Source organism: Brassica oleracea, chromosome C7, assembly GCF_000695525.1.
Source record: "Brassica oleracea var. oleracea cultivar TO1000 chromosome C7, BOL, whole genome shotgun sequence".
Lineage (NCBI taxonomy): Eukaryota > Viridiplantae > Streptophyta > Magnoliopsida > Brassicales > Brassicaceae > Brassica > Brassica oleracea.
The window spans coordinates 17412647-17427251 of record NC_027754.1 but is presented as its reverse complement, the minus strand read 5'-3'; the positions used below and the strand labels follow the sequence as shown (position 1 = coordinate 17427251).

The 14605-nt window shown below is 35.8% G+C and overlaps 3 protein-coding genes across 4 annotated transcripts; all 3 read right to left on the bottom strand.

Moving 5' to 3' along the window:
• Positions 1-1562: 1562 nt before the first annotated feature.
• On the bottom strand, positions 1563-2469 carry LOC106306089 (ras-related protein RABA1i-like). The gene is made up of 2 exons (XM_013742557.1): positions 2181-2469; positions 1563-2107 (listed from the first exon to the last, which is right to left on the bottom strand). Exons 1-2 carry the CDS (start codon positions 2399-2401, stop codon positions 1672-1674), a joined length of 657 nt encoding a protein of 218 aa, XP_013598011.1. The 5' UTR covers positions 2402-2469; the 3' UTR covers positions 1563-1671.
• A 358-nt stretch (positions 2470-2827) lies between these two features.
• Positions 2828-5034, bottom strand: LOC106306088 (GDSL esterase/lipase At1g28570-like). Its single transcript, XM_013742556.1, has 5 exons — positions 4673-5034; positions 4071-4286; positions 3665-3813; positions 3311-3584; positions 2828-3226 (listed from the first exon to the last, which is right to left on the bottom strand). The coding sequence occupies exons 1-5, from the start codon at positions 4944-4946 to the stop codon at positions 2991-2993; spliced, it is 1149 nt and encodes a 382-aa protein (XP_013598010.1). The 5' UTR covers positions 4947-5034; the 3' UTR covers positions 2828-2990.
• A 785-nt stretch (positions 5035-5819) lies between these two features.
• LOC106306085 (GDSL esterase/lipase At1g28580-like) lies at positions 5820-8045 on the bottom strand. 2 transcript variants are annotated; one of them, XM_013742555.1, is made up of 6 exons: positions 7707-8043; positions 6992-7207; positions 6738-6886; positions 6320-6593; positions 6172-6240; positions 5820-6077 (listed from the first exon to the last, which is right to left on the bottom strand). In XM_013742555.1, the coding sequence occupies exons 1-6, from the start codon at positions 7975-7977 to the stop codon at positions 6073-6075; spliced, it is 984 nt and encodes a 327-aa protein (XP_013598009.1). In that variant the 5' UTR covers positions 7978-8043; the 3' UTR covers positions 5820-6072. The 2 variants fall into 2 exon arrangements, with proteins under 2 accessions (XP_013598009.1, XP_013598008.1); XM_013742554.1 differs by having other exon boundaries at positions 5820-6240; positions 7707-8045.
• Between the last annotated feature and the right edge of the window lie 6560 nt (positions 8046-14605).

Genomic DNA, 14605 nt, shown 5'->3' with positions numbered 1-14605 from the left:
TTTTCTTATTTAGATTTTTTATTTTAAGATATATTTATTTTAAAATAAGATAAATATTTTATTTTATTGTATAGACATTAATTGTTATCTTTTAAAATTTGACATTTATATTAATTATATATATATGATTTGGTGTATATAATATATATTGCATAGAACTTAAATGTAGTTTTAGATATAATATTACTAAATATCATCAAAACTATATTAAGTGTTAAGAATATATAAAAAAACTTTTATTGTGAATATAAAATAAATAATATAATAATAGGTTCTTACTTATATAAAATATGTATATATATAAATTATTAATTTATGATTTCAATGGGACCATATATTTACATAGAATTTTTTTAAAAAAATATTATCTTATTATTTTATCGATTTGTGTCAAATTTTGAACCGGCCCAAGTTGGGACCGCACAAACACAAACATACAAACACAAATGTACAAACACAAATGTACAAAGCAAACACACAGCGAAAAAGCAAACACAAATTCTATACGGATGATAGCTAGAGTGAGTGACGAACCTTACGATAGAGTGAGAGATGAAGAAGCTTCGGAGAACTTGAGACAAGGCTGAACACGGACCACACTTAAGTGCTTTAGAACAGAGACAATTACCTCATGGAGAAAAGGAAGAGATGGGTTTGGCCGAGCTCGAGATGCTATGGAGAAGAGAGCTTCGAGATGCTATGGAGAAGAGAGAGCTTCGAGATGAGATGCCATGGAGAAGAGAGCTTCGAGATCGAGATGGACCGAGAGAGAGAGAGCTGGGTTCGAGATCGAGAGATCGAGAGAGAGAGAGCTGGGTTTGAGATCGAGATATATGGAGAAGAGAGAGCTTCGAGAGAGAGAGCTTGAGATGTCGGGATCGAGACAGAGAGCTTGAGAGGCGTCTGAGATCGAGAGAAGAGGGCTGCGTCGATGGGGAGAAAGGCTGCGTCTGCGGCTATTAGACTTTAGGTATATTTGTAAATAATAAATTAGGTTAGGGGTAAAACTGTAATTAGCTTAAGTTGACGCAAAAAACAGACGCAGACGCAGGATTTTACGGCGTTAGAAACATGACGCAGCGTTCGGCCGCAGACGCAGACGCAGGTACCCGCGTCAATTAAACGAACAAGCCGGAACGGAAAACATTGACGCAGACGCAGACGCAGGTGGCTGCGTCGACCAAACGAACAGCTCTTAAATGGACTCTGTTTTGTTGCTTATATAAATGATTAAGCTCAGAATAAGGGAGATGATTATACTATCTTACAACTCACATCTTGGAGAAACTATACTAAGTGATTACATTACACTTTGTTTGAGTTTAGCTTTGTTACAAGTCATTAGAAAGACAGAAGGAACATTACAAAACACAATTATTCCTGTTAACTGATAATGTTGTTTTATCCTTTTACTTGCAGATGTGGGAAAGAAGCATAAGATGAGAGATGGTGCATCAACAATGTCACATCTGTATGTACATTTCAAGGATCATCCGACGTAAGAAGCAGAGAAAGAGCGCACAAAGCAAGCGGTTACGGTTGTAAAGTAGAAACTTTTTTTTAAAAAAAACTTGAATATAAACTTTGTTTGTATACAAATTTGCAAGAAATTAGTGAAAATGTTAATGCTTAATAAATAAAATACAAAGAAAGAAAGAGAAACGAGTGTATCTAAGCGGAGCAGCAACCAGGTTTTTTAACGGCTGAGATATCATCTCGGCCTCCGACATTAATCGTCTGTCCTTTAGGCAAAGCAGTGGTTGGATCATCTCCAGCTTCAAGAGCTTTTTTGCTAACCACTCTGTAAATCTCTGTGAGAACTTCGGTGAAAGCATTCTCAACATTCAGAGCTTCAAGTGCTGATGTCTCCATGAAGAAGGTGTTCTCTCTCTCCGCAAAGGCCTTCGCTTCTTCTGTAGAGATAGCTCTAAGGTGACGAAGATCAGCTTTGTTACCAACGAGCATTATCACAATGTTTGCGTCCGTGTGGTCCCTTAGCTCCTTGAGCCATCTCTCAACGTTCTCGAATGTCACGTGACGTGTTACGTCGTAAACTAGCAACGCACCAACGGCTCCTCGGTAATATGCGCTCGTGATGGCTCGGTACCTAAAGTTTGAGTTTGGTTAATCAAGAAAACGTAATTAATGTGTTAAAACACGTTCTTGGATGTTTTGTTTACCTTTCTTGACCGGCGGTGTCCCAGATTTGAGCTTTGACGATCTTGTCATCGCATTGGATGCTACGTGTGGCGAATTCTACACCGATGGTTGCACGTGAGTCGTTGCTGAAGTCATTTCTGGTGAAACGGGATAAAAGATTAGATTTTCCGACACCGGAGTCTCCGGTTAAGACCACCTTGAAGAGGTAATCGTAATCGTCTTCTGCTCTATATGCTCCCATGTTATGTCCAAAGCTAAACTCTTTTGTCTTTACGAGTTTGTTCTTGACACAGTTTTATTCAAGAATGAGAATGTTATTTGGCTGTTCCAAGAACTTGGGTTGACAATACTTCAATCCCCAATGTTTTTTTGTTTGGTTCTAAAAATAATATTTTTGTCTTCTGTTGTTTGTAACGTTTTCTAAATTGAGTGTTGAGTTTGGGAAGACAGCGAGAGGTACCAGAGAAATTCAAGGAATCTCCTGTATTTGTTTGTGTTATATTTGATTAATGATCAGTTAGGCTAAACACAATCCTAAACATAATCATTTCTAATTTTGTTTTTATTGTGTAAACGAAAGTCTTTGACAGTGGTACATTTTAATTGTACAGACTATAATTATTTGATAAGCTTAATGTCTCATACATACTATATCAGATTTTTGTTCTTACAGAATGAAGAAATATTCGCATTACCATAACAAGAATACAAATTGTCTATTAGTACAATACATGAACCAATACAAGGCACTTAAGAACATACATATTTTTATCAGTATCCATCCATCCTTCTATCTTTCAGTTTTAAGACCAAGCTATATCAGTGGTTCATCAAATGATCCTTTTTGTGTCAGATGATCCACTGTTCTTAGTTTCAGGGTTGAGGCAAGACCACTCAAAAGGTGGAATGGCATAGGGTCCCTTGAGAACACCCTCAGCCATACATCTGTACGCAGCCTCGGTCATATGAACAGAGTCCCAACTCACATACTTTGATGGATCACTACAACATTCCATCCCTTGCCCACCAAAACCGCAGCAAGCAGGCAAGCGTTTGTCTATGAACCCTGATTGAATAAATAATTCGGTTAGCAAATCAAAACAAAGAACTTGGTCGTGTAGGTTCAGTAGGAAGGATCAAGAAGACTAACCAAATTTGGTTGGTTCTTGGGAAAGGCGTAACAAGGCATTGTAATAGTCTGCGTATATGATGTTGACATGAGGGTATAGCTTCCGGAGCTTGTTGAGTTCTGCCTGTAGCTGGTCGTCGTGGTATACTGCAAACTCGTTCAGCCATTTCAAACAACCTGAAGAATCATATGCTTCCTTGTTTGATGTTTTATATAATGTCAAGTAGATTACTGAGCATCCGAGCGGGAACTCTCCTGGCACAAGAAATGTTCTTCCCCCCATACCAATCAACTCCTGTATTTTATACAGCTTCTTTGTTTAATGCTTGAAGAGGTTGATCAAGAATTTGATGAGGCATAAAGATATATGTTTACCGTGATTGCAGAAGAAATAGTAGTGATCACAAGTGGAACCAGCTCTCTGATCTCTTCAATGGGTTTGCCAAGAAAGAGTGGGTAATTATAGTCATTCCCTCCAATTTCTCCCATGAGAATTAAAGCATTTTCAATCATATCTCTGCAGTCTAAAACCATATTACAAGTGAGCTTGCATCTTGGAGGCTAACAGAAACTTGCAGTGTTCTAAAACTTAGTATAGACAGCACCTAGGGGTCTGTCAGCAAATCGGTTATACGCGAAGCAGTTTTACTAGACCAAATAAAAAAAATATATCATTCTAGGCACTAGTCCCGTATAAAAACTGCCAAACGATTTTTTGAATATTGGAAACTTTATGACATTTAAGCACAAACCAAGTACAGAAAAGAAAAGGTTCAAACACCTGTTGGGGATCCACAAAGGTTAGGGAAACTATCCTTGAAGCTCTTAAGCTGAACACCTAAACTAACATTGGTGTAAGCAAAGTTAATCCCTCTCTCCTGGAGAATTGAAGGCTCAAGTGCTGTTGCTCCCCCGACCGCGAAATTAACGCCCTGCTCAAAGTTTGCATTTTGAGATCCATAAAAAGGTGGCACAAGCTGAAACCCCAAGAATTCAGCTGAGAACAGAACCAAAGAAAAGAACATGAGATATATATATATATATATATATATATATGTAAATTGAGGAACCAACCAATAAGGCTTAACAACAATTAATGGTAGTATTGAAAAAAAAACAATTAATGGTATTGTGTTTAGATGTTTTCAAGTTTTATACAATCAGTCAACATGACAATCCAGAAGATAATTATTGGTAATTCTTCTTTTTGTTTTTTCTCACAGATTCCGACAAGAAGCAGAAAAAAAGTATCTTCTGTTTTTGTTTTTGTTTAGTACTACAAGAGAAAACAATAATAGTACAAGCTTCGAATTGTTCGGAAGATGTATACTCGCTCATTCACATTACTTTTAAGTAAAGACTAAATAAGTAGAGAGACTGTACCAATGAAATCGATGATGAGGCGACCGTTTGAGAAACGGCCGGTGGGATGATGGAAGAATGTTTCTCCATACGGCGGAAACGCTACTTTAGGAAGATCGTTTGGATCAGAGAGGCCGAGCAAATTTCCAGTATCGGCAATGGAGTCGCCGAAGCTGATGATCGATTTGAAGTTCCGGCAATTCGTCTCAGAGTTGACGACAGTGAGTAGGAAAAGAGTAGATAAAAAGAAGCTAAGGAGCTTCTTCATCAGTGGAGCAGAATCTAGAGACGTCATCCCAGAGTCTTGGAGGTTGCTTGCTCTACCTCATCCCCTTCTACAATAAAAGAGCCATTTACTCCGAGACAACAACAAAAAACAAGGATCAATTAGTGAACGCGACTTACAACTACTAGATAGAGAGAGATGGGGATGTGTTTGTCGTTTCATTGATATTTTACTTTCCTCTTTATATAGTGTTTTATCTCCATTTTGTTTTTTTTTTTAATATAAGATGACTAAAACACTATATTAGATGGGGAGTATCATTTTGATTTTTTTCATTTTCTAGTTTTGGTAGCCACCAATGGTGGATGTTCTTTACCACAGAGGAGGTTACATGTCCCGGTTAAATTTTAATTTTTGTAAATAATTAATTAAAAAATATATTTAGCTCAAACTCAAGAGAATGCCCTCAACTAAACTAACTCAAAATTCGTGATAATATCTCCGGTTAAAAGTTCTCCTAGATCCATCATTGGTAGCCACCAACCGATCTTTTGTACAATGGGATTGGTAGTGGATACATAATACCAAACTACCACACACTGTGCATCTCTACCTAACTCTCGAAGGATTCCACTTTCCAAACGATGAATCTTGGATCCTTCTAATCCAATATCTCTCCGAAGATATCACACGATTTTGCTACTAACACGAACCACTTTCTTCCAAACATGGTAATTACTTTCTGCAGAACTAGTAAGTACAAATGATCTTACGTAACAAAATTAACAACATTTGAACAAGCTTCATGTCTAAATTTTTTATTTTATTTTTATGTCATTTGCTAATAGCATTTTGACAAGCTTTCATTTGACTAAATAATATTTTTTGTTCTCGCCATTTTGCAAATTAATTTTGTACTTCTATTTCAGCAGAATGAAAATATATTCAAATACATATTCGCATTATCATAACAACAATCCAATTTTTCAATTAGTACAACACATGCTCTAAGACAAATAAACATACATGATATTATTGGTATCCTTATTATTCTCTCTCAAACCTCAGAACAACTTGATCAGTTACATCGAAGAATGCTCTGTATCAGATGATCCACTGTTCTTAATTTCAGGGTTGAGGCAAGACCAATCGAAAGGAGGGATGGCATACGGTCCTTTAAGTACACCCTCAGCCATCAACCTGTACGCAGCCTCAGTCATATGAGCACTGTCCCAGTCCACATACTTTGAAGGATCGTTACAACATTTAAGTCCTTTTAAGCCAAAAGTCTTACCAAATAAGGAACTGTAAGATCCTCTAGTACCGCAGCAAGGGGGCAAAGGTGAGGGTTTGCTTAAGAACCCTGTTTGTACATTTGATTGGATTACTAACTAGGTTAGAAAAATCTTGTAGGTTCAGTAGGAATGATCAAGAAAACTAACCGTATTTAGCTGGTTCTTGGATAAAGCGAAGCAAAATGTTGTAGTAGTCTGCATATATGATGTTGACATGAGGGTACAGCTTCTGGAGCTTCTTGAGTTCTACTAAAAGCTGGTCGCCCTGGTTTTTCCCAAACTCGTTCAGCCATTTCAAACAACCTGTAGAATCATATTCTTCAGCATTTGATGTATTGTATGATTGCAAGTAGGTAGTGGAGCATCCAAGCGGGAACTGTCCGGGCACAAGAAATGTTTTCCCTCCCATACTGATCAACTCCTGTATTTTATATATTTTTGAAACTTCAATAATATTCATTCCCAAAACCTAAAACAAACCTTTTTTCTTTTTTTTTTTTGCTTATGGTGTTCCTTGGAGAGGCATATCAAGAATCTGATGATGCATTCAGAAAGAATTCTTTACCGTGATTGCAGAAGAAATAGTAGAGACCACAAGTGGAACCAGCTCTCGGATCTCTTCAGTGGGTTTGCCAAGAAAGAGTGGGTAATTATAGTCATTCCCTCCAATTTCTCCCATGAGAATCAACGCATTTTCGATCATATTTCTGCAGTCTAAAATAACTTTACAAGTGAGCTTGCATCTTGGAGATTAATAGAAACAGATAGGATCTTTAAGCACAAACCAAGTACATAAAAGAAAAGTTTGAACTTCCACACCTGATGGGGAACCACATAAGCTAGGCATAGCATCCTTGAAGCTCTGAAGCTGAATTCCTAAACTAACATTGGTGAAAGCAAGATCAATCCCTCTCTCCACGAGAAAGGAATGTTCCAGTGCCGTTGCTCCTCCCACCGCAAAATTAACTCCCTTCTCAAAGTTTGCATTTTGAGATCCATAAAAAGGAGGCACAAATGGAAGACCCAAGAATTCAGCTGATAATAGAATCAAAAGGAAATGGCTTGAGAAACATGTAAGTTGAGTAAACATTAAGTGGTTTTGTGTTTAGATGCTTTCATGTTTTATAGAAACAACTAGCCATTCAAATAGGGAAGCGTTACATCAAAAAACAAAAAAAAAAAACAAAAAGAAAAAACAAAGAAAGAGCCCAAGATGATGAATAGTAATCCTTTTGGATATCTTCTCACAAGAAGCAGAACAATTACCATATTTTTTGTTCTCTTATAATACAAATGGTCTGCTAGGCTTATAAATTAACCAACAAATTACAAAATGTTTTTTTAGAAGGGTGAAAACAAGATCTACAACAATTACAAGCCAATGATTAGACTATGATTACTCTTTCCAGAAAATGTGGAGCTCTCTGGACATAAGAAACAAATGTCGCTCACAAACCCCAAGAACGTCACTAACTCACTCACACTAGTTCAAGTACGGACAAACAAAGACAAACAAACACAGTAGAGACTGTACCAATGAAATCGATGATGAGGCGACCATTTGAGAAACGGCCCGTGGGATGGTGGAAGAATGTTTCTCCGTACGGCGGAAATGCGGCGGCTGGAAGATCGTCAGGATCAGAGAGACCAATCAAGTTTCCAGTGTCGGCAGTGGAATCGCCGAAACTTATAATGGATTTGAAATTCCGGCAATGCGCTTCCGAGTTGACGATAGTGAGAAAAAGAGTAGACAAAAAGAAGCTAAGGAGCTTCTTCGTCAAGTGTGGAGAATCTGGAGACGCCATGCGAGAGTCTTGGAGGTTGCTTGCTCTACGTCATCCCTTATCTCAATTTATTTTATTTTTTATTTTTTTTATCAGACAAAACAAAAATAATAATTGTATTTGTCCTTTCATTGACATTTAATCTTTGATGGTTGTTTGTCACTTTAATTCACTGGCCCCCATCGTCTCTTCGAATTTGATCGAAGTCGCTTTATTGTTTTCTGTTTAAGATTTTTATAAAAATGGTCGGAATAGTCAATGACCAACTTATGTGTGCCTTTTTCAGTCAGCACTAAACTCTCCAAAAACAGATTTTGTTTTGCCTCTTGATGACGAGTATTGAGTACATATGTCATACTCACTGAATATATAAGCATGTTATACTCGAAAGTTGCAATGCTACAATACTAGTATACTAGTATTTTTCCAACCTAGACAAGTCATAATATTAGTTTTAAAATTAAGAATAAACAAAAATAAATTATTTAAATTGAATCTTATGTAGCTTTGGGTCATAGTAATTCAGCTAAGGTTTTTTATGTCTCTTCTTCTGGTTTAATGTTTGTGTTTAGTTTTAGTTCTATGGTGTTGGCCTCCTTATTAGTGATGTTCGTTTGGTCGACGCAGTTTTCGGCGTCAGCGTCGGCGTCGGCGTCGGCGTCGGCGTCGGCGTCAATGAAAATAGTTGTTGTTCGTTTCGTAGACGCTGACGCCGACGCCGACGCCGACGCTGACACCAACTATTGTTCGTTTAGAAGACGCAGGAAATTGACGCCGACGCCGACGCCGACGCAGGAAACAGATTTTTGGGTTGTTCGTTTGATAGACGCTGCGGTTATTTTTATTTCTTCATATTTTATTTTAAAAAATTTGTAAAATTGTATTTTAAATAAACAAATGTAATTTAAATATATTTACATCCATTAAAATATTATGTTTACTTGGTATATAAATTTTTGGTCAAATATACGAGTATAAAAATATTTTTTGATCATAAATTATAAGCTAAGTTAAAACAAAAATAATACTTCAAAATATTTATCACTAAACAAAAGCTAAATAATACATTAAAAATATAAAAACCCAGAAAATATAATAAAAATTATCTAAAGATATACCTTTAATAAAATTACTAAAAGATTAAAAATGTAAAAAACAAGAAAATATAATGAAAATTATATCTTATCTAATAAAAATGTAAAGGTATATCTTTAGATAATTTTTATTATATTTTCTGGGTTTTTATATTTTTAATTTATACATATATAATGTTGATGTTAAAAACACATCAAACTCATACATTTACAAAAATAAAATAAAAATGGTAATTTTGAAAATTTAAGTTACTAATATTTAGATAATATTATAAAATTTTGAATTTTTTTGATTTTTTTGATTTTTTAAGGGTAAAACCCTTCAACTATGTTTACTTAATGTAGAAACCCCTAAACTAAAGATTTACCGGTAGTAATGGTAATTATGACCTGCTAGGATTTAATTCATTAAATAAAATTAGTTTGGGGGTTTTTCCATTAAATACTAAGTTTGTGGGTTTTTACCCAAAACAAACTTAGTTGAAGGGTTTTAACGTTAAAAATCTTTTTTTATTCGACTCAAATGTTATTACACTCTCCCAATCTACTCTATTAAAACTGAAAGTACGTTTTGTACTTAGTCCTAAGTTTTCCACAAAAATTACCTTCTCATGCCACTCTAATTAAAACTATGTCGTCTTAAATACATTCGATTATATAAGTTTTTAATCATGTTCCAAATCGAGTCAGTTTTGAAGCCCATATTTCGGGTGTTTGGTTAGAAATTGAAGTTTGTTTGGACTTTTAATAAGAGTCTGTTATGGTTTAATCCTAATGGTTTAGGCATTTTATGGTTTAGCCGATTTTGGATGTCAATATATTTAATGTTTATATGAGTACAAAATCAAACCAATCACATTTATTTCCTTCATAAACCTCGACATCAATCAAAAACCATTCCTAATTCTACGCAATAACAATTAACTGCTATTGAATACTCCTTCCGTTTCAGATTACTTGTCGTTGTAGGACAAAATTTTTGTTTCAAAATAAGTGTCGTTTTATAATTTCGCTGCAAAATTGAATGATTTTATATTTTAATCTATTTTTCAATTGGTTGAAATGTGGTTAGGTGTATTGGTAATGACTTTATCTAGTAAATATACAAAATAAACATTTTCTTATTCTGTGTGCCGAAGTCTAAAACGACATGTAATCTGAAACGGAGGGAGTATTATAACTAAATATTATTTTTATAAAAATCAAAACAACATTCCTAATTTAATGCGACTACAAAATCGAACCAATCACACTTATTTCCTTTCTAAAAATCGACATCAATAAAAAAATCTCAGAGTTGATATTACTCTGCACAGATAAATTATTTCATTTCATAATTCTACGCACTCTCCTTTTAAACAGAGAAGAGGTTGAGGACAACATAGATAAGCTCTATTCAGAATGAAATGAAAACTATTTTTTTTTTCTGTTCACAAAAAGTTTGTTTGTTTCCTAGAGAAAGAAAACAGAATCTAATGGGCTAATGACGAAAACATTACTATGACCCAAATTAAAATTTGTTTTTTCTCATGAATTACTATGGCCCAACTTACAATGGCTACTTAATTCAAAGTTTTTGAATGATTGTAATTATTTTTTCTGTGATTTTTATTAAGTTGTTGTACGAATATATATGTACATGTTAATTATTTATATTCCAAATTTTTATAAAGTACAAATAAATTCATATACACAACCAAGGAACTGAATAATCTAAACAATAAATTATAACATATAAACAATAAGAATTTTTATGTGTAGACATGCCAAATTTAAACAAATATGTAATATGTAATTCTTATATATCTATAAAATTTAAATGTTTAAAAAAAATTCTTTTATAAAATAAAAAGACACATATAAATATAACTCCAATTATTTATAGATGTGGGATTTTATATATGATATCACTGTCAGTCGTAAAACTAATTGTTATTGCAATTTTTTTTGGAATAAAATCATATGGAATTACTTATTTCTATAGATTTTAATTTTTTTAATTATCAAATACTTGTGCGGTTGCGCGAGTCAACCTCAAATTGGGTTTGGTAAATAAAATTACCAAAAATCTGTACTTATTTTTGAATGTTTTTGTTACTTTGTCAGTTATTTTCTTTGTTACGGTCTAAATAATGTATTTGTTAAAAAATCTATAAAATTATAACTTTACATCTAATTTGAATCACAATATTTATAGTATAATTTAATAAAGCACATACAATTATACTTAATACTCTAATATTTTAAACTTTAGAGTATTAATTTGCCAAGTCAAATCAATAAAAAAAGAATACAACTGCATAGTTTTTAAATGGAATCGATAACATGAATGTTTATACAAGTGAAAAACATAGACTTACGAAAAGCAAACACCCGCGCGTCAAAAGCTAGTTATTTAATAAATGCAGAATATGTTTTCTTTTTTGAAATAAATGTAAATTAGAATAGTTTAAATATTAAACAGTACTCAGCTGTCTGTTCATAAAACTATATTCTCAATCTCTGAGTTGAGGTAGGACCAATCGAAAGGAGGATCGCGTAGGGTCCTTTGAGTAAACCCGTCAGCTATCCATCTATAGGCAGCCTCAGTCTTGAATGCCGTCCCAATTCACATACTTTGAAGGATCATCACAATATCAAACAACTCTTCCACTCCCACATTTTATACTAAAGTTGAAGTGGCACGGTTATCCTAACAGCAGCAAGGAGGTAAGGGTCTGTTCATGAGCCTTGAGCAGTACCATTAGTTATTTAGTTCCATAGTAACAAGTAGGAGCACATTTCAGTTTCTGACAAGCTAATCAGCATATATAATCTGTCTTTTACTTCAGTGGTGGACCAAACTTTTCTTTTAACATGGGTTCGAACCCTGGTTTAGATGGGTCAACTAAGGAAAATAAACAAACATCGTTGTTGAATCTTAACAATTTGCCTATAACAAATTAACTTTATATCATTTAAGGCATATCAGCTGATCCACCATCAATGCATGTGGATCCGCCTCTGTTTCACTTGTTCATCCGACTAAGCAGATCAAAACATCTTCTTATCGTGTTCAAAGTCGTTCTAATGCTCCATGTGATCCATTTTGAATTCCAAGCCGCTCTAAATGTTTAAGAAATTAACCACTCTAACACATGAAACACACAAATGCATATGCACTATAGGCACTTAAATGCAAACTAAGGGCAAATGATTATCGGGGTATCTTGGGCTTGATCTTTAGGTATTTCGGCCCAAAAAAAAATAAAAAAGCCGCGACATCATAAGAAATTAAGCCGAACGTCCCCCATTAAGATGTTTTTGGGCTGGTCCTTCGTCACAGGTGGCAGCATCCGATTGGAGAAGGTATCCGTGTAGGGCAAAGACCTCTTCTCCTCTCTCACAACTCTCTCTTGTCTCTCCCGTGTCTCTCTCGACGGCGATAGAGAACGACATCCAAATTCAAGCGTCTCTGGTTTCGATCACAACTCTCTCTTGTCTCTCTCGTGTCTCTCTCACTCACAACTCTCTCTTGTCTTCTCTCTCACTCACAACTCTCTCTTGTCTCTCCCGTGTCTTCTCTCTCACAACTCTCTCTTGTCTCTCCCGTGTCTTCTCTCTCACAACGCTCTCTTGTCTCTCCCGAGCCTCTGGTTTCGATCGGTGGGGAGCGATCTTTTCTCGTCTCTCACGACTCTCTCCTGTTCTCTCCCGAGCCTCTGTCGAAGGCGATAAGTAACCGACATCCTTTTTCAAGCCTCTCCGCCGATTTGAAAAAGGTATGTTTTTTTTCTACCGTTTTGAGATTTAATTGTCGATCTACCTCCTCCGAATGATTGCATGATTCCCGTTTGTTGATCTTGTTGCTGTTTGTCTTGATTGCATGATTCTCGTTTGTAGATTGCATGATTCCCGTGTGTTGATCTTGTTGCTGTTTGTCTTGTCTTGATTGCATGATTCCCGTGTGTTGATCTTGTTGCTGTTTGTCTTGTCTTGATTGCATGATTCCCGTGTGTTGATCTTGTTGCTGTTTGTCTTGTCTTGATTGCATGATTCCCGTGTGTTGATCTTGTTGCTGTTTGTCTTGTCTTGATTGCATGATTCCCGTGTGTTGATCTTGTTGCTGTTTGTCTTGTCTTGATTGTGAAAAATGGTATAGGGAAGGCTTTTGAGGAGTATAAGAGCATGTGGGAGATGAAGATGGGAGATTTGGCCATGAAGGAGAGACTATCCAAGCTCGCCATTCTTGACACTCTCCTTGCTAAGAAGGAACCACTTAGTGAGAGTGAAGAAATTGTGAAGAATAAACTCCTTGCCCAGTATTTCTAAATATGAATGTGATGTTTAATGTGATGTTTAATGTGATGTTTGAACTTGTTGTTTTCTTTATGAACTTTGATGTATGAACTTTCTCGGTGTGGTTTATTAAATAAAAATGTTTGTTTTTAGCTAAAGCTTATAGAGTTGTTTCCTAAAACTAGCAACCGCAAAGTTATTAAATAAAAACTAATTTACTGAGCTTTTCTTTGCAGGTAAGGAAGATATGGGACTGGATTACAGCTATACGCAGCCGTCGCTATCGGAGGAGTATGGTGACAACTCAGCCGACAGTGGCTACAGCCAAATGGAGGCTGATATACTGCTGGACCAAACTGAGATTGAAGCCGCGCGGCGTCAGTACCCTCCGCAGCCTGAAGTTGAGTTTGGCTTCCCCAAGGAATGCTACTGTGGTGGCGAACCGCTTGTAGCCACATCTTACACAAGAAATGACCCTGGGAGAAGATACTACACCTGTGAGAACATCGACGACGGAGACTGCCATGTTTGGAAATGGTGGGATGTGGCGGCTACCGAGGAGATCAGAGCCCTATCGAGACATTGCGGCCAGCTCTCGGATAAATTGAAGGTACCAAATAAAGTTTGTTTACAATGATATCAATGACAGCTTTCTAGTTGTGTAGAATCTTTTAACTAAAATGCATTGTTGTAACTAAAATGCATTCCATGTCTGATTGTGTAACCAAATCTCTTTAAAATTTAATGAAAATGTAACCGAGAATTGATAGCTTTGTACTTGTTAGCGACTTGTTAGATATGTAATAACTGATGATTAGACTTTGTTAGATAATGGTTGGGTGGTTGTGACTTATTACTTGTTACCGTTTCAACTATTAAACCCCAATATGTCCTAATTATCTCCATACGCTTCTTTTTCTCCTCTTTCCTTAAATTGGCTTGTTGTTCTCTATACTCTCATCTCTGTTCTTGGTGGTATGGATTCAAGCAATCCTGATATGGATTCAACGAATCCATATAGCCAGTATCGTAGTTATGTAGGGCTTCTTAACAGCCAAAGAGAAAATGTAGTTCATCAAAACTTTTCTTATGAAAGTTTTCCCTCTAGTGCAAACCTTGGATCCTCTGAAATCCCTCCGTTAAGTTCTCAACAATCTGAAGCTCCAGCTGTACCTGAAGACACACCCGCGGAGCGTCGGGAGAGAAAAAAATGGTCTCCAGCTGATGACGAGGTTCTAATAAGCGCGTGGCTCAACACCTCTAAGGACGCTGTTGTT

Bases quoted from the DNA above. Each gene is read 5' to 3' on its own strand.
- LOC106306089 (XM_013742557.1), bottom strand. From the start codon at position 2,401: ATGGGAGCATATAGAGCAGAAGACGATTACGATTACCTCTTCAAGGTG. The intron at 2,108-2,180 runs GTAAACAAAACA...CTCAAACTTTAG, and splicing joins GACACCGCCGGTCAAGAAAG to GTACCGAGCCATCACGAGCG.
- LOC106306088 (XM_013742556.1), bottom strand. From the start codon at position 4,946: ATGACGTCTCTAGATTCTGCTCCACTGATGAAGAAGCTCCTTAGCTTC. The intron at 3,814-4,070 runs GTGTTTGAACCT...ATATGGTTTTAG, and splicing joins CCTTTGTGGATCCCCAACAG to ACTGCAGAGATATGATTGAA. The intron at 3,227-3,310 runs GTTAGTCTTCTT...TTATTCAATCAG, and splicing joins CCAAGAACCAACCAAATTTG to GGTTCATAGACAAACGCTTG.
- LOC106306085 (XM_013742554.1), bottom strand. From the start codon at position 7,977: ATGGCGTCTCCAGATTCTCCACACTTGACGAAGAAGCTCCTTAGCTTC. The intron at 6,594-6,737 runs GTAAAGAATTCT...TATAAAATACAG, and splicing joins CTATTTCTTCTGCAATCACG to GAGTTGATCAGTATGGGAGG. The intron at 6,241-6,319 runs GTTAGTTTTCTT...ATGTACAAACAG, and splicing joins CCAAGAACCAGCTAAATACG to GGTTCTTAAGCAAACCCTCA.